Source organism: Pezoporus wallicus, unplaced genomic scaffold (genome assembly GCF_028554395.1).
Source record: "Pezoporus wallicus isolate ANWC-B61680 ecotype Strahan unplaced genomic scaffold, APGP_CSIRO_Pwel_v1 contig_6382, whole genome shotgun sequence".
NCBI classification, from domain to species: domain Eukaryota; kingdom Metazoa; phylum Chordata; class Aves; order Psittaciformes; family Psittacidae; genus Pezoporus; species Pezoporus wallicus.
The window spans coordinates 222,639-244,634 of record NW_026638015.1 but is presented as its reverse complement, the minus strand read 5'-3'; the positions used below and the strand labels follow the sequence as shown (position 1 = coordinate 244,634).

The 21,996-nt window shown below is 42.0% G+C and overlaps 1 protein-coding gene across 3 annotated transcripts in view; it reads left to right on the top strand.

Annotated features, from left to right (window-relative positions):
- The window catches only part of AMBRA1 (autophagy and beclin 1 regulator 1), a 130,715-nt gene that overhangs the window by 68,829 nt on the left and 39,890 nt on the right, over positions 1 to 21,996 (top strand). For all 3 annotated transcript variants that reach the window (XM_057408797.1, XM_057408798.1, XM_057408799.1), the window contains 3 exons: positions 8,388 to 8,498; positions 16,818 to 17,006; positions 17,450 to 17,604. In XM_057408797.1, the coding sequence (XP_057264780.1) occupies positions 8,388 to 8,498; positions 16,818 to 17,006; positions 17,450 to 17,604 (455 nt within the window). The remainder of the gene's footprint in view (positions 1 to 8,387; positions 8,499 to 16,817; positions 17,007 to 17,449; positions 17,605 to 21,996) is intronic.

Sequence of the window (21,996 nt, the reverse complement as noted above, 5' to 3'; positions counted from 1 at the left end):
TATGCCTGTGGGACCTTGCAACTTTTAATATGGTAAGAGACCTGGCTCTGGGGATGCAGACAGGGAAATAACCCTTAAAAGTCAGATGTTTGTAGCTCTTTCTGCTTTGACATATATTAGCAATATCTGAAGACTCTGCCCACCCTGGGTCACATTGCGCAATGAGCTCAGATGGGCTTTTGTGCTGGGAGGGCTGTTTAAGCAGGAGGGGAAGTTTGGGAATGCAAATCTGTGTTCCCAGTATAGCTCCTTGGGGAAGTTTATGTCCTTTGGAAATGTGGCAAAATGAGATAGGAGTTTTGGAGACCAGAGACCTTAGAGTCTGGTGCCTGCTCACAGCTGCTTGATGGAAGGTTCTCTCCCCTTTGTCTAGTCTCTGCAAGACTCTCCATCCGCGGCAGTTAGGATTAGCAGGCACATTTCATGCTCTGAAAAGTCAGAAAGGGAAAGAAGAAGGAGTTCTACAAAAGGCCATGCCTGCCAGGCACAGATTTCACTCTGGTTTTGTGCAAAGAATAAACACAGACGTGAAGGTTAAAAAGCAGACTTCCAGCAGCAGTTAATGAAGGGCTTGGTAATGATGCAAGGGATTTAGTATGGGAGAGAGCAGAGGCATTGCAAGGGGAAGAGTTGGCAGAGGGAGGAGCCCAGGCAATACACAGCACAGATCAGCTATTGAGACCTTCTTAGCTCACCTTCCCTGGGATTTTGTGAAACCTAAAATCTGGCAGGAGAGAAATGTAGCATTTTCATTTGGAGAGTCACCTGCTGCTTCTGGAAGCTTAAAAGGAAAGAGGGCAGCGAACGTGCCCTTGTGTATGAGTTCAAACAGAGGTGAAGGAAGAGAACGTGTTTCTTTAGAGACTGCAGAGTTCAGCTCTCTCCTGCTCTTTTCACCTAGTGCTGTGCTCTGGCCTCGGTTGCTTTCCCACCCAGTTTAATTATGAAAAACACTTTTCTATTGCAGGTTCAGTTGCTTGGGAGCTGATTTCAAATGTATTACATGTTTTTTGGGGTAGATTGATACAGATGGAGAAATGACTGTAACCCAGATTATTATTTCTCCTCACACTGACAAAGTAAAATTGTCTTTATTTACCCAATATTTTCCAATAAATAGGTTTCTGGCTCCCATACTAGGGCAGTAACCGATGGCTCTTGTAGCTGATTCTGTAAGTATCAGGATTTTATGGTTTATGAAATAACAGAATTTAAGAAGAAAGCATAAACCCCTATCTCCCACCCTTTACTCACTGTTTTTTGTTAGGGCTTCTTCATGCATGCCGACAAAATCCTCTAAAAGACTGCAAACATGCAGAAAAGGTCGAAAGAAAACATTAGTTAAATAAAATGCAGATTGGAATGTATTTTTAGTGCTGGAATGTTTTCCCTAAAAGGCTATACTGTAAGAAACATGTTTTACTGCTTGAATCATATGGTGGTATGAGGCATGCTTTTAACACATGCTGCTGTCACATGGAAATAAAGAAATGGTCTCAAAACAAGCAACAATGTCTGCAGAAGCCTCCTTTAACAGCTCCAGCAATTAGCTGACTGGAAGACTGCAGCCTTGACTCCCCTTCCCTGCAAGGTGCCCTGATGAGAAAAGAGAAAGCTTGTTTACCCATTCACTTCTCAAACAACTTGTGAATTGTTTCAGCTCGTGGTAACAGATGTTCCTTTCTGTTTCCATAACCTTTTCCTCTCAAGCTCATTTAATGATGCAGCATCTCTGTTTGCAGGAAGATATCTAGCCTAATAACATTTATTTCCACCTGTGTGCTTCATGGAACAGCTCCACTGCTTTATACACCATTACACTGCTGTACAGTGTCAGAATTCCAGGAGTCTCACGGTGGTCCCTAAACAAATAGGGTTTTGCTGTTTAAGATATGCCATTACATAGTGTAAAGCAGTCAATAGAGTGGAGCCTTCCCATGCACTGCAGCTAAAAGCATCATAAATGACAAATGAGAAAACAAACAGCTGAGCCTGACTAGTCCTTGTTCATAAAAGTTTTCTTATAAATTAAAAATCACACTTACTGGCTTCTTTGGAGGTCTAGCAATGTAAAAGCACTACTGAGACTTGCAGCTCTGCTTCTTCTGGCAGGGATTTGGAACTAGATGATCTTTGAGGTCCCTTCCAAGCCAAACCATTCTCGTTCTGCAACCAGAATTTGAGGCTTCAGTCGTCTGGTGAATTGTATTTACTATCCTGCAAGAACAGAGTTTTCAGCTATGCAAGTGAAGTGTCCTCTGAAGAATAAGCTAAATGACTGTGAATCAGTTACAACGATTATGTTGTGTTCAGTTGCCAAATTCAGGCTCTCACTTGTCTCATTCACCCCTGCTCCTCTCCAGCAGTTGTAGAGCAGTGATGTTGCTCTCATCACTAGGGTGAGGCATGGGTAAGACACTCTGGTATGAACACAGGTCAGATGGTATTTCTCTTAACCTGTTTTGGAGTTTTTTTAATGGCATGAGAGATTGTGAATTGTACAGATAAAAAATAGTGTGCAAAACTTGTTTTAAATCCTGTCAAGACTTCCATTGTGGCAAGGCTGTACTCAATGTGATGACTGGTAGGGATTTAGTAGGTAGAAAAAGGAATTCCTTACAATTCGTTTAGTTGGCTTTTTTTGTGTTCAGCAGTGCATGTTTAATATTGGGTGGCTGCAGGAAGTTCTTGGCAAGCTGGAGGCTTAGCCCATGATCTGTCCTTAACAGTAGCTGAGAGGGTTGAGGTAGCTGCAGCAAGGAAATGAAACTGCTTGTTTATCATTGGTCCCCCTGAGTAGGAGGAAGACTTTCTAACAGTGACATTTGCTTGCTCCAATGTGTATATGCAAAAGCTGTGATAAGATACCTTATTTGTCACCAAGGACAGCATGGAGTTTTCCTTGTCTGAGAGGTGTTCTATGTGAGCGTTGCTGGGGCTCAACTCTTGCTGGTTCTGGAAACTCACCATGTGGTTTCGTATCTCATGTTCCGAGTGTAGCAGGGTGACACAAGCAGGGGCATCTCTGTAGGGTGAACAGTAGAGGAGCAGGAATTCTCTTTCTTAAGGAGAAAAATGATCAGCTTGCTTGGTGAAGTGCAAACAATTCAGTTAAGAGGGAAATGCATTTGAAAAGGACTTCAACTTCTGTTTTCCCTGAGGAAAAACTGGATCCTACCATCAAAGACAAACACTTCCCAGATGCATTTCTGTGTTAATTGTCATGATCAGACAAAGGAAGTTCTCTAATGTTGGGAAGATGTCAAGGAGCCATCATGACTGTACTGTAGATGGAGGCTTTGGGCAGGGCATTAATTGTGTTTCCTGCAAATAAACCAATTTTCCTTTTGAAGCCTGAAACTTGTGGCTGGAAAATTTGCTTTCCTGTATGATGCTCGTATTGTTCACATTGTGAGTGAAGCCCTTGGGCACTTGACTGAACCCCTTTTATGATGGTCATCTTCGCTACCTGCAGCTGAGGCCTGCTGAAATTCCCATCGCTGATAGGACTGTGGAACTCGGCATGCTAAGCATCACCCCTTTTAAAAGGAAATTTTGCAATAGGAATGAGCACGAATAGGAAATACTTTGTACATCTGGGATAAAGGAAAAAAATAGTCCTTTGAAGGGTTCAGCCTTCAGAGAGCATTGACCTCTCTGAGGCTTTCTCAGTTGACACTGAATCTGTGCTGAGCTACTCATAGTAACATTTTGTGCCTCCATTCATGAAAATCCTTTTGCACACTTCCTATTTACAGCTTGCTGGTACATTGAAAACCAAGCAAAATAAATCCTTGAAAATCCCAGGTTGCTATGCGTACTGTTTCTACAGCATTAGCCCAGTTTTAGATACTTAGCTCAGCCACTTCAAAGGCAGTGTCTTCGCGGTAGCATGAAACAGAAATTTGCTTGGACTTGTCAAATGCTTATTCAGGATTTAATGTTTCCTGTGATCAAAGGTAGTCCCCAAAACCAGCCTGCCCCATCAAACACTTCAGGGTCAGAGATGTGCAAGAACCTGTACATCTCCACTAGGCTGCAGAGATTAGTAACCACATTTCAGCTGAATTCAAACTGGCTGAGAGAGTCCGATGTATTCTTGCAGCAAAGAGCTTTAGCCTTGGTTTGCCAAGTTGATCTGTCTTGTGTTTTGGGCTTCCTGGGGCGTGTATTGTAGTAAATCTAGAACTAGTAAATGTAAAACTCATCAGCTGTGATAGATCCTTTCTGCAAGGGTAGGATATCCTCAGTATCATTAGCTATGGTTGCAAACCAGCTCATAAAGAGGTAATTACTTTTCAAAGGTACTCATGCTTAAGCATGCAAGTACTAATCTAGGGGGAATTTTATACTAGGGCCTAATCACTGTCTCCAGTTGAGTCACAAATTAGCTCAGGGACTTATCCAGCTTCCTCAAGCTTATCTGTAAGCATCTTAATAAATTTTTCTCTTACTGTGAGGGGACCTGCCAGGCACTAAAAACCTAGAGGAAAGGATATAGTCTAGAAAAAAAATGAGCTCTGGTTTCTAGTAAATACATGGGAAAGAAATTCTCACAATATGTAGATGATCCATATTCTTGAAACTTGTACCCCAAAGCCTGTGTAGCTCTAGAGTATTAGCTCTTCCTCTGAGAGCCTGATAGTAGTAGTCTGGAAGTACCCTGCTGTTCACCGAGAGAGTGCTGGAGTGCCATGGAAAGTGGTTTTGCACTGCTTTGTTCTCTTTCAGTCTAAACTCACTCAGGCTTGCCTGGCTTGATTCATAAATGAGCAATAGCTGACTGGGAAAGGTTCATTTCTCCACATGCCAAGATGAGTTGGACCCTCAGAGGGGATTGAGACTGACGGGTAAATATCTGTCACGTGTAGGTGGCCTATAAGAAAAGATTTGAGGAATTTTTTTGTGAACTCTTTGTTAAGACTTTTTTCCCCCCACTCTTTAAACTCTCTTGTCATGTGCTGAGTGGGGGTGGATGGAGATCGGGGCGGTGAGGGGAGAAGGGGGGGGCTGCTGAAAGCATTTATCTTCATTTCTGCCATCACCCAGTGTTTATTACGCAGTGATAGACAGACGCAGGAAAGCTGCCAATCAAACCTACGTTCACTGCATTTCAATTGGCCTTTGCTTTAGATTTCAACATGTTGAAATCCACATCATCTCTGCGGTAAAAGGTCCTTCTGTTCTTGGGGTGACAAGCCCAAGACCCTCAGGTACCCGCTGCAGTCACTTATGATCCCATCAAACAGTGGAAGACCCAGGAATCAGGACAGACTGTCAAGCTCTTGGTGAGAACTCCTACTGTAAGAGCTGATGTGCTGCTGCCCACAGTTAAGAAGCTGAAGTGTGTCGTTTGCCCCCAGGTTACACTAGAACTTAAAAGGCAGCAGCACCTTCTTCGGATCTCAGCCAGGCTGAAACCCTGACTGGGCAAAGCTGGCTGAGAATGAGTTATCACACTGAATGGTGAACAAAGCTCAGTAGTGAGGATTTTAACTTTCTTAAGCTCCCCCCCCATGGCCTCCAGTCTTACCTATTAACCAATGGATAAAGCAAACGCCAAAGGTTTGGATAGCATAGTTGTGTACTGGGGTGTATTTTCCTCCCTAAATGAAAAGCATGCAAACATTTCAGACATTCAATCATCTTTGCTGTAGGACAGTACATGTGGGAGGCTTCTGGCAGGACTTGTGATACAAATGTTATTCCACTTCGTTATATGAAGCTACATATACTTTAATAATTACGCTTCTTAATCATGTCATTAGTATAAGTAGAGGTAATTACTTAAAACTTTGTAGATCATGGATTTGTCATTAGCATGAAGCACACGGATCTGGAGCCTTTGAAAAATGGACCAGATCCTTCTGAACATGCACCTTTCTCTCTCTGCACTTTCTTCCCTGTCTCCTATCTTTTTGATAAAGGTATAGGTTACCTGAAGCACATGCATTTGATGACTTTTGCTGGGCTCTCCCATAGATGGGAATGCCTCTTTCCATTGTTAGCTTTTCCATGTAAGATGTGACCCCCTTTGGAGGTGAAGGGATGTGAGGTTTAAATGAACACCATAAGTAACCTGAAGGTTCCGGGGAAAGGGATGAGAAGACCAGAATCTTTACAGGAAAATAATCAAAGCTATTTGCCAACAGCTTTTTTTATAGCACTTGTAGCAGTAGGTGCATGAGTAGTGTGAGCCAGATGAACTTGCTGTTTGTGGAGCACTTAGGGATGTTGCTAGGCTTCTACAATATAGAGGGAGCACATGCTTACTTTCCTATGGTATGTTATTCTTCAGTTTATGTATTACTTGCTATGCCTACAAAGGTTGTTCTTGTTGCAAGACTAGGTGATGATTTTGTAATGTCTATCTGTAATGAGATCAATATCCTGGAATTATATGCCCTGAATCTCACTTCTGTTGCCTGTCTTTGCAGAGTGTGTTCCTTGTCTGATTGAGTCCCATAAAAGTGATGTTAGTTACTGTTTCCCTGCAGCAAGTCCCACTGCTTGAAATCTGTACAGAAGCTACTTTGCTGTTTTCCACCTGGTGGCTTGAGGCAAGGCTGCCCTTGTGTACCAAGCAGGGGCTTGCAATGAGACTTTGAAAGATGAAGCAACATAAAACTTAATTGTCCTTCTTCCACTTCTAGTTATAAAATGTAATTTCATTAATGCATTGAATCTGCTTTCTCCAGCGTATATCTTTTGTTGAGAGAAACCCTTTGTTTTGGGGGATATGGAGAACAAGGCCATGGGCGTATGTAGAGCAATGGAAATGTCCTTAATTCTGCTCTCCAAGTGATATGTGCATGTCTGACAGAGGCAGATACAGAGACCGAGCAGACCCGTGGTGGAGGTTTGTTGATTGCCGCAGGCCTGGCACAGCTGGGTACACAGTGTAGAGCTCTCCCTGCTCACAAGTCTTGCTCTTGGCAAATTTCTGAGCTTTCTCCAGACCTAAAAATCAGGACTTGAGACAGCTTATTGATGAAGAGAGGACTGGCAGCAGCTTCTTGGTGTCTTTATCAGCGCCGGTCTAGAATTTGCTTCCTTACTTTATCTCTGCCCATCTTGTTCTTTACTTTGCAGGGAAAGCATAAGTCCTGTTTGTGTGTGTGTGTGTGAGTGTGTTCAGGCCATTGTTTTACAAGCCTGAGTGCTCTGCTGGGATTTGATAAGTAAAAATCAGCTACCCTATCCTCCTCATCTTCCTCCACATCGCTTCATTCGCTGGCAGTCAGTAGGCTTTTAGCTGTCAGCACAGGCGGCTGGCCTGCTGTGTGCTGGAGAAGTGATGTCTCTTCCACTGTTGCTGCTGTGGCAGCATTCCTGAGCCAGCTCTTCTGGGAGAGTGAAGCCACTGACTTTTCTGTGTGTTTCCCACTGGAGACAGTGTGGAAGTGCTGAAATCCAGACTGGGTAGACACTGGAGGCTTTGCTTTTCCTTATTTGTACTTGGGGGTGATCTTTGTTTGAGCTCTGTTATCAAATTCTATCACCTTGAGTTTCTCTGGCTGCTAGCATGCGTGTGTAGCACAATGGTTGCACGTAATGAAGGCCTTAGAGACTGCAAATAACATGAAATTTTTGACTCTAGTGCTGCATAGAACTGTATCTTCCCTCCACTTGTCTCCCTAGGGGTTGCATTTAATGCCTCTGAGCTGTCTCTAATGTATGCTGACTTGAGTTACCAGTGGCAGTTCGCTTCTGCCTGGGAAAACGCATTGTTTGTCTAGTTTCTGGAGTATTCTGCTTAGCCTTCTGCTTTGGGCTGTTGCCCAAATCCTTGGGTGGTTAGCAAGGGTCATGTTGTTTGCCTGGAGTCAGGGCAGCCCCTGCCTGCTGTAGGTTGGGCCACCCAGAGCAGCAAAGGGCCAGCTCATAGGTCCTCCAAATATTTTCTGTTCCAGTCTTTACTGCGTGGCAAATGTTGTAGGCAACCTGTATCTTCTAAGTGGAGTTTATGGTAGTAGCAGGGATTATGTTCACAAATGGGTGTGATTTGCCACGGCAATGCTTTTCCTTAGTGTTTATTCTGGTCTGCCTTCATAGGTGTACTAGAAGCTTCACTAGTACCAATAAGTAGAATACATTTGCATCAAATGAATTGATTTGGGTTTCTGCCTTGAGTCTGGACAAGTCTTACCTCGTCAGCTTTCTTTTCTTTCAGAAATGTGTTTCAGGAAGGTGCTTCCCTACTAATTTCCTATGGTTTATTTTGCAGGTGTTGCTATTTCTGTAAATAAGGTTTCTTTAAGACTCTAGAGTTTTGTGTAATTTTGCCAAAATGCAATTTTGAAAGGGTTTTCTGGTTTTGTCTCCCCAGCTCATCTCTGGATAAACTTCTGAAGGTTAAATTGCTAATCATTTCCCCTTTTGTGTAGGTGCTGTGATTGGGGATGGACAGTCAGCTGTGGCCAGTAACATTGCCAACACAACCTACCGGCTCCAGTGGTGGGACTTCACTAAATTTGATCTGCCTGAAATCAGCAATGGTAAGCTGGAAAGGACACCAGTACTTCTTTTAAATCTATACCAACCACAGCTCTAGGATCTTTCAAAGGTAGTTGTATGTTGCAAGCCTTTTATTGTTTGGTGGTCTTGTTGCATTTGGAACATTAAAATACTCAGCCCTTTGAGAGAGTTGACTAAAAGCATGCAGAGCTCTTTCTGCTCTGTCTGGCTTGTGTGTTCTTGCTATCAGCAAATCCGTGCATAAACAGGTTTTTTTTGTCAGCATTTTTATGGGAATATACAATCCTCTTAGAAGAATTGTGTCCAATCTCCTTATTCTTTTATCAGTTTTCTAGAAGGATATTGTCTTTATACCTTTGTTACGACCTGCTAATGAATTGGGTCTGAATTCTCCAAGTTACTGACATTAGTGTGGGTTAAAGTACTGCTGTACTTTCTTGGAATCAGGACCCTGGTCTGTTACTTACCACAGTGTTGCAAGCCAGGAGAAGTAGATGTAGCTTTTATCCATTTACAAAAGCACATATTTGTCCCGTATCTCAGGTGAAAGCTGCTTGCTTCCGAGTCAAGAATGTGGGCAATATTACTGATTTTTTTATATATATAATGTATTTTTCTCCTTCCGTTTGTGAAAATCAGACCATAATTCTATGTATGTTCTATGGCATAAGCTAGCTCTCACACTGAAAGAGATTTCCTTATGCATGCACAAACATATTTGATGCATGTGGTCAGCTGATCAAGGAATGACTTTTTTTGGGCTAAAACTAACTTGACTAGAAAGACTATTTTTAACCTAGAATGGTATCCTGATATAGCTTCCTGCACAGCTGCAGAAATGTTTGTGGCAGCCTGGGATGAAGATAGGAGGTAGATATTCATGATCTGGGCTTTTTTTGTACAGTGATTTTTATCTTACACCATTTCTGTGCACATGACAAATTCATTGCTTGACTTCTCAGCAAAACCAGATTGGGTTCTGCTTTAAGGGACTGACTTTTTTAGGGAGAGCAAAGATTCTGTTTTCAGAAAGACTTCTGGTTTCACTGGTGGCCATTGAAATTAAGAAAAAGTTTCTCCTAGTCTCAGTTCTGTCTGCTCTGCAATTCTAGAAGTTACATATGTGACAATAGAAGCCTCTGAGGGGTACTGTCCTGTTGCTTAACAGACCCACGACAAGAGCACATGCAGTGACACCATAGCAGCAGACATGTGGGGAATTGAAATCACAGAACCACAGGATGGGTTGGGTTGGAAGGGAGCTTTAGGGATCACCTAGTCCATCCCCATCCATCCCTAGGCAGGGACATCTTTAGATATATCAAGTTGCTCAAAGCTCCTTCCGATCTGATCTTGACCGCTTCCAATGATAGGGCATCACCAACTTCTCTGGGCAAGCTGTATGGGGCCATTTACCCCCTGGTCCTTGGGAAATCAGAGGAGCTAGGGGAAAAGCCACCACCCCATTATGGAAAGCTTTCTTAGCGTGGTGTTCCTATGGATAAAGCATCTGGTGTTTCTGTCTCATCTCTTCACACTGTATAAAACAATGTGGTGTGATGCTTATAGCCTGCTGGGAAATAAAAGCCCTGCTTCTAGATGGTAACCCTCAACACTGTAAAGGGGGAAAATGCTTTAAATTTTATCCTTGAAAACCCATTCTGTCTCTTGGGAAGAAGCTCAGTGTATTCTTGAAAGTCAAATACTGTGTTGAACTCGTGTAAGTGCTTTGATGTGTCAAACTCTGAACTGCCAAACCTTGTAGTACCAGTGTAAAGGCGTAGGCTGAGGATCACTGCTGAAGGCAAAGTTTTGCCACGTGGTGGCAATACTTTCTGTGGTCCAGCCAGACTCTGGAACAGAATAAAGATGAAGTCAGAAGAGGAAACATCTTGCTGCTGACTTAAATTCTCTGGGACTTCTCTGCAAACTTCTGAAGTATTTGAAGAGTGCTACAGCTGCTAATAGCTTTTTATAGCTTTTGGGGCTTTTGGCCTCATCTGGCTGTTGAGAAGGCTGCTGATTTAAGGAAAAAAAAGCATAAGATGTTTGTTTATAATTTATGGAATCCCATGGAAAATAAGAACCATCTGCTCCTCAAGACATCAATATTTCAATCTTCTTCCTCTGCCCTACCAGGATCCTTCTATTCTGAAATAGCTTTTAATTAGCTGGAAATTGGCCTATGGTTCCTGTTGTCACTGTGCCCTTCTTGCAGGCAGGATTCCTGCTACAAGCCCATCCTCAGTCCATCTGACTCCCCACTTTGTGCTTCATAGTACTCGATTTGTCCATCTTGATTTATTACCATTTGGAAATGTTCGGTTTTACTCTGCCTCTTCCTTTTTACATGCTGAGCCCAACTCTGGCATTTCTAGGTTGTTAGCCTTATCTCCCCCTGCCAAGGTTTAGTTGGGATGTACAAAGATGTAGCAGATGTGCTCCTCCTAAACCAGGTATTTAGGATGCCAAGCCTGCGTGCCATGCCAAGCTTGCCTAGGCACAGAACAGAGGCTAGCTGCAAGTTTGGCAAGGCGCATGTATCTGTGGAGATACAGTGAAGCTAAATGTGTAACAGTGGAGTGGTAGTTGGATGAGTGTTTTCTGACTCTTCATAACCTTGGAAATAAACTGTTTTCCCAGTAAAGCATGTGACCTCAAAAGATCCCTTCTTTTTCCATCATTTCCTATAAATCAGAGGTGGTCATGTGAGAGAGGCTGCTTACAAGAGGGGGCAACAGCATTTCCTGGGACTGACCTGAGCCACAAGTGGTTTGGGAGTTCAGGCAGATGAAATGATGCAGCTGAAGTTTGGGACTGCCTGCCAGCTCCTCTTTCCATCAAAGAAACGACTCTGTGGCCAGACTCATCTCCGAGCAGCTCTTCTTCCTGTTACCATTAAACAAGGAAAAGATAGTTTGGAAGTAGGATGTTTTCCACTGACACGGATGTGTCCGAGCAAGTGACAGCAGCTTGATGAGTGCAGTCCTGGGATCACAGCGGCTGGGCCTCAGCAGCCTTCAGAGCCCTGGGCTCTGGACTTCGCTCTGCAGCAGCAGCATCACTGATGCTCAGTCCAGCACACACACACACAGAGGATTCTGGAAGTCTTGGGGAAATGGCTTTGCAGGGACTTGTGGGATTTTAATCTCTGCCCTGTCTTTCTCTATTAATTGCAAAATGGGAAATGATGGATTTAGATTTCTTCTCCTTTTGCCAGCTTTGCTTTTAATAACTCTTGACATGAACATGGCCCAGTCTTAAGCTGTAATTGTCAGTCGTATCAACATTGGGGTGAGGAATTCATTTGGCAGCAGACACAATGCTATCTCTGGCATTTATTTAATATTCTTTTAGTAAGAATTCCGATTTCCTGCAGCTAACGGGTAATTATTGAATCTGTGAACAGTGTAGAATATAGCCTTTCCACAGGTAAAATGCTTGAAGTTTTTATCTCTTGTTTATTTCTTTTGAATATAGCTCCTTTTGTGCTACTTACTGCTTGTTCTTTCATTTTCAAGCCACTGTGGCTGAACTGGTCTAGTTCTTCCACATTCAGTCACATATCAGGAGTGTGTCCTGTTCTAACACTGGCTGGGACTTGAGGAAGGTGTTTTGATCACTACTTACTGGTCCAGTAAGTATTATAAGTAAGTGGGATGCAGAAGAACTTATAAGAAGAAAAGAGAAAGAAGAAAAGGCATGCTAAACAATGTATAAATGGGAGCAGCCATTAATAAAGTGTCATCCTTAATTGTGGCTAGAAGTGGATGGTGCACCCAGCACTGTTTTCCTTTGGCAAACAGTGCTGTTACTGCCGGCATTCCAGGCCTTCCTCAGCTTCAGGCATAATTATGCTGTAGGTGTAAGCACTCCAAGTTGGCACAACAGCTTGATTAATTTGTTCTCTTATGTTTCTTTTGATCTGTTCTGTCAGCTTGGTGGCTGCATTAACAACAAAAGAAAACACGAGATGAAAGGGCAGCCTTGTTGTAAATGGTTTTCCAAAAATAGCTATTCTTTTCCCCCCTAAAATCTTCAGCATTGGCTTCATTTTCATAGATCAGGCCTCAGGCTCAAAGAAATCAAATAGCCTGTGGCTTTGGCAAATGCATGGATATTGTCATCTTCCCCGTGTCTTGGGAATCTCTTAAATGCTGTTCCTTAAAAAGAAACCTTGCTGAGATCTTCACCTCTCACGTTTAGACATTTCCTGCTGGCACAGTAGGCTCCCTTGGTTCTAGGTGTAAGTGCTAACTGAGTCCCTCATCCATTGTAAATGAAGGAAGAGCAAAGAACCATAATGCCAACATGAATCAGATATTGAAAGACTGAAATAAAGGGCGCTCTTCCTTGTTTAGCACATCTCGCATCTGTGATGTTTTATGTTCCAGACACACATCAAGGGGGAAAACAGTTCACTTCTGGCAGCGGAGCTCACAGTCTGTTTTGCTATGAGGCATTCTCCGTATGCAGCAAACTTTAAAAAGAACAAACCATGCAGTTGTGTTGGCCATCCCTGTGGACTGCTCACCAAAACCTCTCTGCTGCATTGAAGGCGGGGGGGTGAGGGAAAGAAAAACCATGTAATAGGAAATGAGTGAATATGTGCTATATGATAAAGAGACTCTTGGTGAGCGGAGATCCAAACCCTGCATTGTTTTTAAAAGACATGTAGTAAATGCTTGATAAGGAAAAGACTATTAAGATATCTGAAAAGGAAAAAAATAGCCATGGAGTTGAGAGTATGTACAAGACATGGCAATGTCCCTGAATCTGTAAATGGTGCAGAAGAAATTTCTTACCTTACAGAAATAAAGATGTGGAATTCTTATGAATGTCCAAGGTTGCATTAGATTAAAAAGAAACCCAGACTTTAAAAGCTGAGAAGAAACATAGATTGTATAAACTCTGATTTTTCAGTAGTTACAGGAACAAGGAAGAAACATCACCTGTGCCCAGAGAAATGGGCATCTGTCCCCTCTAAAACTTCTGGCACCTCTTTGAAAAGCACTAGGACATCAGTACAGAAAGGGCCCTGGGCTAGATGGCACCCATGCCTTTGGACTGATGAGGCAAGTATGCAGTCTGGCTACTTGCAGTATTGAGCATCAAGTAACAGTGCTAAACATTGTAGAGAAGACATGCCTACCACATGGAAATGACATCCTGAGCCCAGGGATGCAGAACAAAACTTGCTAGATATCTAGCATGATAGGGATGAGAGACAACAGTTCTTCGATCCCAAAGAAAAGGACAGGACTGTGTTTTTCTCTTCTAATAATCCAAGGTTTTTGCATAGGTGGTGGTGGTGAGTTTCATAGCTTTATCTCTGGCAGATGCTCTCCCTTTGCGATGTGTGGTTTTGCTCTGTTGCAGGCCTTCTTGCTTGGCTGTCTCCTAAGTAGTCAACTCAGAATTGGTTGCGAGAGTTCTAATGTTCCCCTGTCCTGTAAGTTCCCCACACACCATTTTTCCCTCCAGTTATTTAGATCTCTGCTGACCTGAGTGCAGCTACAAAGGAATTGGTGAGAAAGGACCCCCTTAGCCACGGAGTGTAGCTCCCTGCTGTCTTAGGCAAGCACATCCTCTTATTCTGTCTTAAAATTGGTTAAATTCTTTGTCCCTTTCACTTCTGTTGAAAGTTTATTCTAGAATCTTGCTTGTCTGGTAGAAATCTTCTAATTTCCAAGCTTAATGGCTGCTTTTACCCACTTACCTGTCAGTGTTACTTCTGAAGAGAATTGGTGTTTTTCTTGCACTTACTTGCTGGTATTTTTTGTAAATGCAATCCTATTTCCTCACAGTCTTTTTCTTTAACACCACACCACCCCCCCCACACTCGTCTTCCTGTCTCTTTGCTGAACTTGTTGCCTTTTAAGGTTTACTCTTTCTTGAATACGGCTGACCAAAACTGTGCCCAGTATCCTCCATGTGGTCCCAGCACAAGGTTGTATGTTAGCACCTGTACGTGTGCTCCCTAGTGCAGTGTAGGATCTCTTTCATGCCCTTTGGGTGGCTCAGTCCTTGCAAGGATTACCAAAGCTGATTCTCTGTTGTTGCCAACTGAGAAGCTCCTAGGTAAAGCAGAAATTTATAATATATAATAAGGTAAATTAATACGCTCTAAAACTCTTCCATTTCCCTTTTGTTATGTCTCTGTGTCTTTCAGTTCACTGTCTGGTCTGATCATGCTCTGTTAGTGAAATTACCCAGCTTTATCAAGAGAATTCATCAACCAGCTCCACTCTGTGTCTAGCCCATTGATAAAGCTAATAAATAGGACTGGTTTTGCTATGAGTCACTGAAGAACTCTGCAGGAATCCCTCCAGTTTAACAGGGATTACAGTAGTGCAACCTGTTGTCCTGCATCCTTTAGCTAGTCCACAGCGTATACTGCAGTGCCTGTGTTGAGGCCCATCTTCTCTTGTGATGACGTGATGAGTACTTGAGTGGAGCCTGGACTTAAGGAAAAGAAAGGGGGGGGGGGGGTTAATTCTGCTATAAAAATTAGGTAGTGTAGTCTTTAATCTTTATTTTGCTACCTTTCTGTTCAACTAGCTCCAGTCTAAGCAGTTGGGAATTTTGTTATCCTTTGGACCGTCTGTTCTTTGAAGGGCCATGTGTGGTTTAGATTCTGTTATTACAGCACTGACAGTGACTACTGTTATTTACCTTTTTCTGTTCAGCACCTTTCTGTTTATGCTAGGCTGAAAATTACTGTTTTTAGCAGCTTTGAGACTGGAGGGAAAAAAAAAGTTTGAATAAATATAGAGTACAGGTGTAGGTGGCTTGGTACAGAATGTAATTATATAGTCCACTTCTCATCCTCATCATCTTTTTCATCAGGGTTTCTTAAATGCAACAGTAGAAGTTGATACTCGGCCATGTAGGCAAGCAGTTCCCAGGGAAAATGTCTTTGAGACCAGAACTAAAGATGAGGTTCAGTGAATGCTTTAAATCAGCAATGCTGGAAGAATGAGCAGGCCTGTCTCCTTTCCTGTCATGACATCTTCTACTCCTGCAAGTGGCTGTGTGGCATACCAGGTTGGGAAACCATTCTGGCTAAGAAGCGACCACAGACCACAGTCAGTAATTTCTCATCCATATCAGTTCCCTGATGTAGCTTTCTTTCCATAGAAGCGTTGGGAACAAAGGGCAGGGATTGTTTTTCCTGGCAGCAGCACCAGTTTCTTAAAGCATTGAGTTACAGCCTTAATTTGATTTGGAAGTTCAGACTTTCAGAAGTATGCACAAAGCATTCTTGGCACTGTTCTTTTGTTAAACTAATAAGGAATCTAGCCTGAGAAGTGCCTTCATAATAAACTCATCAGCAATTTTAGCTGAACAAATCAGAACCTCTTCTAGGCTGGGCATATTCCTATGGTTTAAAAGGGAATTTCTGGAGGGTAGAAGTTCACATAGTGATCCACATGGTGCTATATCTTCAAGCATGTGTGATGGGTTGTTCTGTCTTCTAGCATACAAAGCTTATATATTGCAAATGTGGGCTTCATTTCTATTTCTTTATATTTCTGCTCCTGTGAGTTTGAAAATAATTAGAAAATGAAATTTCCTCATTGCCAAAATAGTGTGTGCAGTTCCAGCTATGAACCTGGAATAATTGTAGTGGTTTTGGTGGAAAAACTGGAGCATATTTAGGTTAGGTTGAAAAAGCAAACATGACTCCAGCTGTGTTTTACCAAGCCACTGTTGAACCATTGGTGATGACAATGCTACAAGTCCTTGGAACCTCATTGTACTATGAATGGTACAAGTGCATAGTAAGATTCAGTAACCCAAAGAGCTTGTAAGCTGCATATGAAGGGCACAGACCTGTCGGAAATGAATGTATCTGCAGGGAGGAATTTTTCTCTCATCTCCTGTTTGTTGGAGATAAAGGGGAGCTGGAACTTAGGGGCTCCACAAGAGCAGGGGAAATGAATTAAGATGTACTGTTTCTAATGCTGCTGCTGCTGGAGTTTGTCAGAGAGTCACTATTTGAGGCTTGTTTAAATTGTGCTGTCCTTTGCAAAGGATGGTGTTACACTCAACAAAGGAAGGGTCTGAAAAAGTGCAATTGCCACTGTTTCTTGGCTGAAGGCTCCAGGAGGTGAATAGATTTCATTTCCTGGGTTCATTGGAGTGTCTTATCTCCGCTTTGGAGCAGATTTTACATTAATCAGGGTATTAAAATTTCATAAACTTTTGGAGAAAGCTAAATGTCATGAGTGCCTTTTACATGTATTGTTCTGTCTCTAGCATTATGTTTAAATCCTACTTTATTCTTTGTTGAACCTAAGTATTTTAATCACTGTTCCTTTCTTTCTTCCTTGCAGCCTCTGTGAATGTGCTTGTTCAAAACTGCAAGATTTACAATGATGCTAGCTGTGATATCTCTGCTGATGGGCAGCTGCTGGCAGCCTTCATTCCCAGCAGCCAGAGAGGCTTCCCTGATGAAGGAATACTGGCTGTGTATTCCCTGGCACCGCACAACTTAGGCGAGATGCTTTACACAAAGCGGTTTGGTAAGCATACATCAAGAAGTCAGGATGGGTGGGAGTGTGAGAAGTTACCTCAGGACTCAGCCTGCAGTGAGAAGTGCAGTAGTCTGAACACCAGTGATTGTAGTAACGGGAAATGTTTTATTGGCCTTCCAATCAGCTACAAATGCATTACTACTCGGAGAAGCTTGGGGTTTGGTCTGGACATGTAAGGTGCAGGTACAGGGGAGATGTTAAGGCATAATATTTTATTCCTTAAAGAACTTTATTGTTTTAGGGGGAAGATGCTTGCAACAAGGAAATGTCCCACAATATCTGTATGTGTGCAGGTCTCCTTATTCTTCTCTGCCCCTTATAAGAACAAGCTTAGTGTGCCATATGTTACGGGAATGCTGGAAGGGAATGGAGAAGCTGTGAGGATGAAGGATTTCAGCCTGTGAGAGAAATTGCCCCTGTTCTCTTCATAGGTCCTAATGCCATTTCTGTGAGCCTGTCACCAATGGGCAGATACGTAATGGTGGGACTGGCTTCCCGACGTATCCTGCTGCACCCGTCCACTGAACACATGGTTGCTCAAGTCTTCAGGCTGCAACAACCCCATGGTGGAGAAACCTCTATGAGGGTAAGTGTGTGTGTATTCTGCTTCTCTGTGTTTCCATCAGTCATTTCGTGTTGCTTTGGCTCTAGGCTAGTAGTTAATTGCTGGGTTATGATAGCAAAGAGGTAGCGTGCTCCTAGCCCACTGAATAGTAAACATGTCAAGGACTTTATTACAGAGGTATGCAAACATGGCAGGAGAACACGAAAGTAACAGAACTGTGACACTTTACTCTGGTTTTAAATATGATGACAAACACATTCCATGTCATGGAATGCATTCGTAAGTCCAGTTAATACTCAGAATACCTAGTAGCTCTTTTGGACTTCTTTGGGTAATACACATATTGCTTGTGGTACTGTGGTTGGCTTAGCTGAGAGAGTTTTTCAGCTGAGACTTCAGGATCATTTCCTAACATTCCTAAAGGCAGCTAACCTCTAGGAGAGCAGCAGTTTTCGGAAGGATAGGAGCCAAGTAGACTAAGGTGAGGTTTACTATACTTTTGCCAAACAGACGTTTGTTGGCTATTTATTTGTGAGCTTTCTATGTATGTGTAGGCATATTTTGGCAATGGAATTATCCTTCCGTACTTCTGTTTTTGTATACACTCTGACTCATTTAGTACCTGAGGAAAAACCTTCATCTTTTTTTACAAACTGGCAAATAGAGTCAAGAGAACACATATGTCTTGGTTTGTTCATCAGCAGAGCACAGCAGCTATTCAGTGATAGTTTAGGATTGGAAATGCCACATCCAGCTGATAATGCACACAGCATGTGGAGGAGGCAGAACTAGGTAATTTCTAAAGCTGAAATTGGGGCTGGATTCAAGTTTTAGGCCATGTATTCAGGTGGCTTGTTGCAGGAGATGAAAAATAGCTATTCAATAGCTTCTCATTTTGGGGGATAGTTTGATCATAGTGGAATTAATTCAATGAGCAGCTTTCCCCCCCCCCCCCCCCTTTTTCCCTTTTAAGCCTCTTTTTTCTTTGTTAAAAGGTGCCTATGGTTATTATTACTTTTAGCACAGTTTTCCCGTGTACAGGGATTGCATTGAGCCATTTGTGCAGTGGCCCAGTACTGGGGAGAGTCTTGTCTCTGGGAGAAATTGCTTGCTTCACCTTCAGATGCTGTATCTGCTCCCCAGAGGGCTCATGATTCAGAAAGGGTCATCTCAGCTGCGTCATTACATGAGCTGCTTTATCAGCTGATAAAACTCTTGTTTACCATCATCTGCACCATGTTATAAGGCAAGAGAAGATCAATGATGAGGATATTCTTTGGTGCACCAATCCACACTTTTTCAGCCCTGGTTCTGAGCTGCCATTCTGATATGAGCCCCTTAAGGTAAGAGACAGAAATTAAAACGTATTTATGAAGAAAGCACAATTTGGTTAGCAGGTACTGTTGTTTAAAGCTGTGTGGATATGGTGAGATCACTAAATACATGAATTCAGTGTCCTGTTAGATCCTTTTAAAAGTGTAGTTTGCCCTGGCACTGTTTCTTTTTGCAGTTAAGATCCTAGTGAAATACACAGCTTATACTGCCAGATAGGGGAGTATCCGTTCCCTGTCTTTTTACGATATCATAATAAGATAGAGAACTCCTATTAGCTAAAATCATGTCTCTTCCTCTCATCCATCCTTTACATTTGCTCTAAGCTCCAGTTGCTATAGCTTCTAGCCCTTCCTTTTGGAAACGGGTTTTTTTTTGTAGCCAGCTTAATCAGTAAGCTGCTGTCAAAATTTTCCATTTATATTTCTTCATCTCCATTTCAAACGTATCTTCTTTTCCTATGGTGTGTTACACTGTTCAAATGCTTGTACCCTTGCTCTTAGTCACCATTTAGTGAAGTAATGCTTTGTATTCCCTTAATCTTCTCTTGTAATTCAATCTTCCAGCTTTCGTGGTTTTTTTCTCTATTGAATTCTCTCCAAAATACCCTTCCTTTTTTTCCCCCTCATTCTGGGATGTGTTTAAATGTGTGTAATCAGATAAGCAGAGTTTTACCAGAAGTCCACAGAGGGTATTTTTCTGTCTGCTTTTTCTGGACTACAGGTCTTTACTTACACACTCAAAAACTTGGTTTTTTCCTTTCTTGTTATTATGGTGCATTGAAAATCTTGTACACTTTTTCCCACTGCTCCTTTTCAGACTTGCTTCACATCACTGCACTCCTGTCTTTCTCATCTGCTGTAGTTCTGGATTATTTTTCTCCAGATGGATTGCATGTATTCGAAAGGTTGCTTTTATCATCTTCCTTCCACATGTATTTTTAGCTTCCAGAAAGCTTTCCCCCACGTTTTTAAATCTATCCAGTCTAGCAGGATTTGCTAACTAATTTGCTGGTTTCCCCTTTCCCACATCATGTTTAAAGATGTTAAAAACATTTCTTTTCTGACTGCTTTGGACTTTCAGCTTTCTGCATATGTGACAGGGTCACAACTAGACTAGTCTGAATTCATTTGGGTAAAGAACCTTCTTGTGCAATGATGTTAGGTATTGTTTCAACATTCTGGTGTGTTGTTGGTATCTTTGTGCAGTCTATAGGACCAAGCCTGGAAATCGTAAAGCTTAATCTTGTAAATATTATTCTTTCATCTAGTTGTAAAAACTTAGGTATTTCTTCTGTCAAGTTTTGCAGTAAGACTGTTCCATGAGTTTGTAATACTTTGCAAGACATGCAAAAGGAAGATAGAATTTGAAGTAGAAAACATGATAATATTCTTAGCACAGGGGCTGATGTACTCATATTCAGCTGAGTAAAATCCTGTTTCCAGCTTGGCCAGCATGCAGTAGAAAAAAGGATTGGGAAACCTGTTGAAAGTGTATTCTTCAGTCTCTAATTTAATATGCACATTAGAATCAGAAAGTGTCTTTGTTGCCTCTGTCCCAAAAGCTTGTAACATAAAGCAATTGTTATTCAACTTCTTAATTAAAAATAAGTCATAGCCGTGTTCTGAAGCAATGCTTTGTGGATGTTTTAATATTACATTACCCAAGAAACTCCCAAGAGAGAAATTCGAGAGAAATGCCACATCAGATTCTATGAAAATTCTTTTAAGTTGTCTCATAATCTTTTCTTCCTTCCCTGATGCCTTTTGATTTGCAATCAATGAACTGGAGATTAGAGCTTGGTAATGTGGCCTGTAAGTCACTGCACAAGTGTGGGAACCTGCTGAGGGGTGAAATACAGTGATTATTTCTCCTTCAAATTAACCCCTCCTCCACATCCTTGACTAGCAGTCAGTGCAGTGCAGCTTTCTGTTCCTCAGAGAGTTTCCTCCATCTGGCTGTTGAAATAGATGTTTTGAAGATGCAATTAATTAGTTTTGTTACGTGAAACTCTAATAAATTTAATTGCACCTAGAAATCCACTGGCTGCTGGAGTCATTTTTAGTCTTGGAGAGAAACTAACTTTCTGAGAACTACAGGGCTTTCTAATTATACTAAGGAGTATCTTGGTTGTGAGTGTGCAACGTCTATATGCATTTTGCTCTTAATATTTCAGAGAGGTTTGGGTAGAGTTCTACAGGTCATGGCTGATGTGATTTGACAGTTCTGGATTGTGTTCAGAAATGAAGGAAAAGTAGTGAATTGCCATCAAACAGGGTAGTCACGAGTGGGAGGTTCATGCTCTTTCTATTCAGTCCCTTCAGGCCGATATGCTTAGCATTTCAGATGGAAACCCAGCTTTGATGAAGAGCAAGCTTGTTCTTCAGGCTGAGTTTTCAAAGCTCTCTAGTAGTGTTGACTTTTAACAGGAGTGATATGCATGAGCTTCATTTCTTGTTGTTTTGCGTTAGTGGTTTTCTTCTTGCAGCCCTAGCTAGCACCTCTGAAGTTTATCTGTAGTACAGGGAAGGAATTGCTTTTAGCAGATTTCTAGCTTGGGATGGTACAGGTTACAGTGGTACTGGGAATTATCTGGGAATACTTGAGTTTCAGAGATGGGAAGTTTGGAGAAAGGACTAATATGGAGTAAGGACAGATTTTGCAGCCTATTTTGAAAGCATAGGTGGAGCTGGTCCCCAGATAAAGAGGATCTGTTTTCAAGTGGCTTGGGTCTAGGGTGATTTCTGAATTCAATATGATTCCAAGAGTATATGGGGGTTAAAGAACTTAGAAGAATGTGAAATTAGAAACTTGATCAGAGCTGAAGGTCCTTAGAAACATAAAAGAGTAAGGCTCAAATTGCTCTGGATCTGTTAGCAGTGGATATTAGCGGGAAAGGCAGCCAGAAGGTAGTTTTATTTCTGGCATTCACAAATTCTGATGCCCTTGCAATGTTTAATGTTTTTCATATTACCCAGAGGAAGCTAACTCTAAAATACCAGGAAAACATGATTGCTGTAATCAAATTAAAATAAAACAGAGAAAGGAACTTTCAAGCTGAAGATAAAAAAGTGAGGAAGG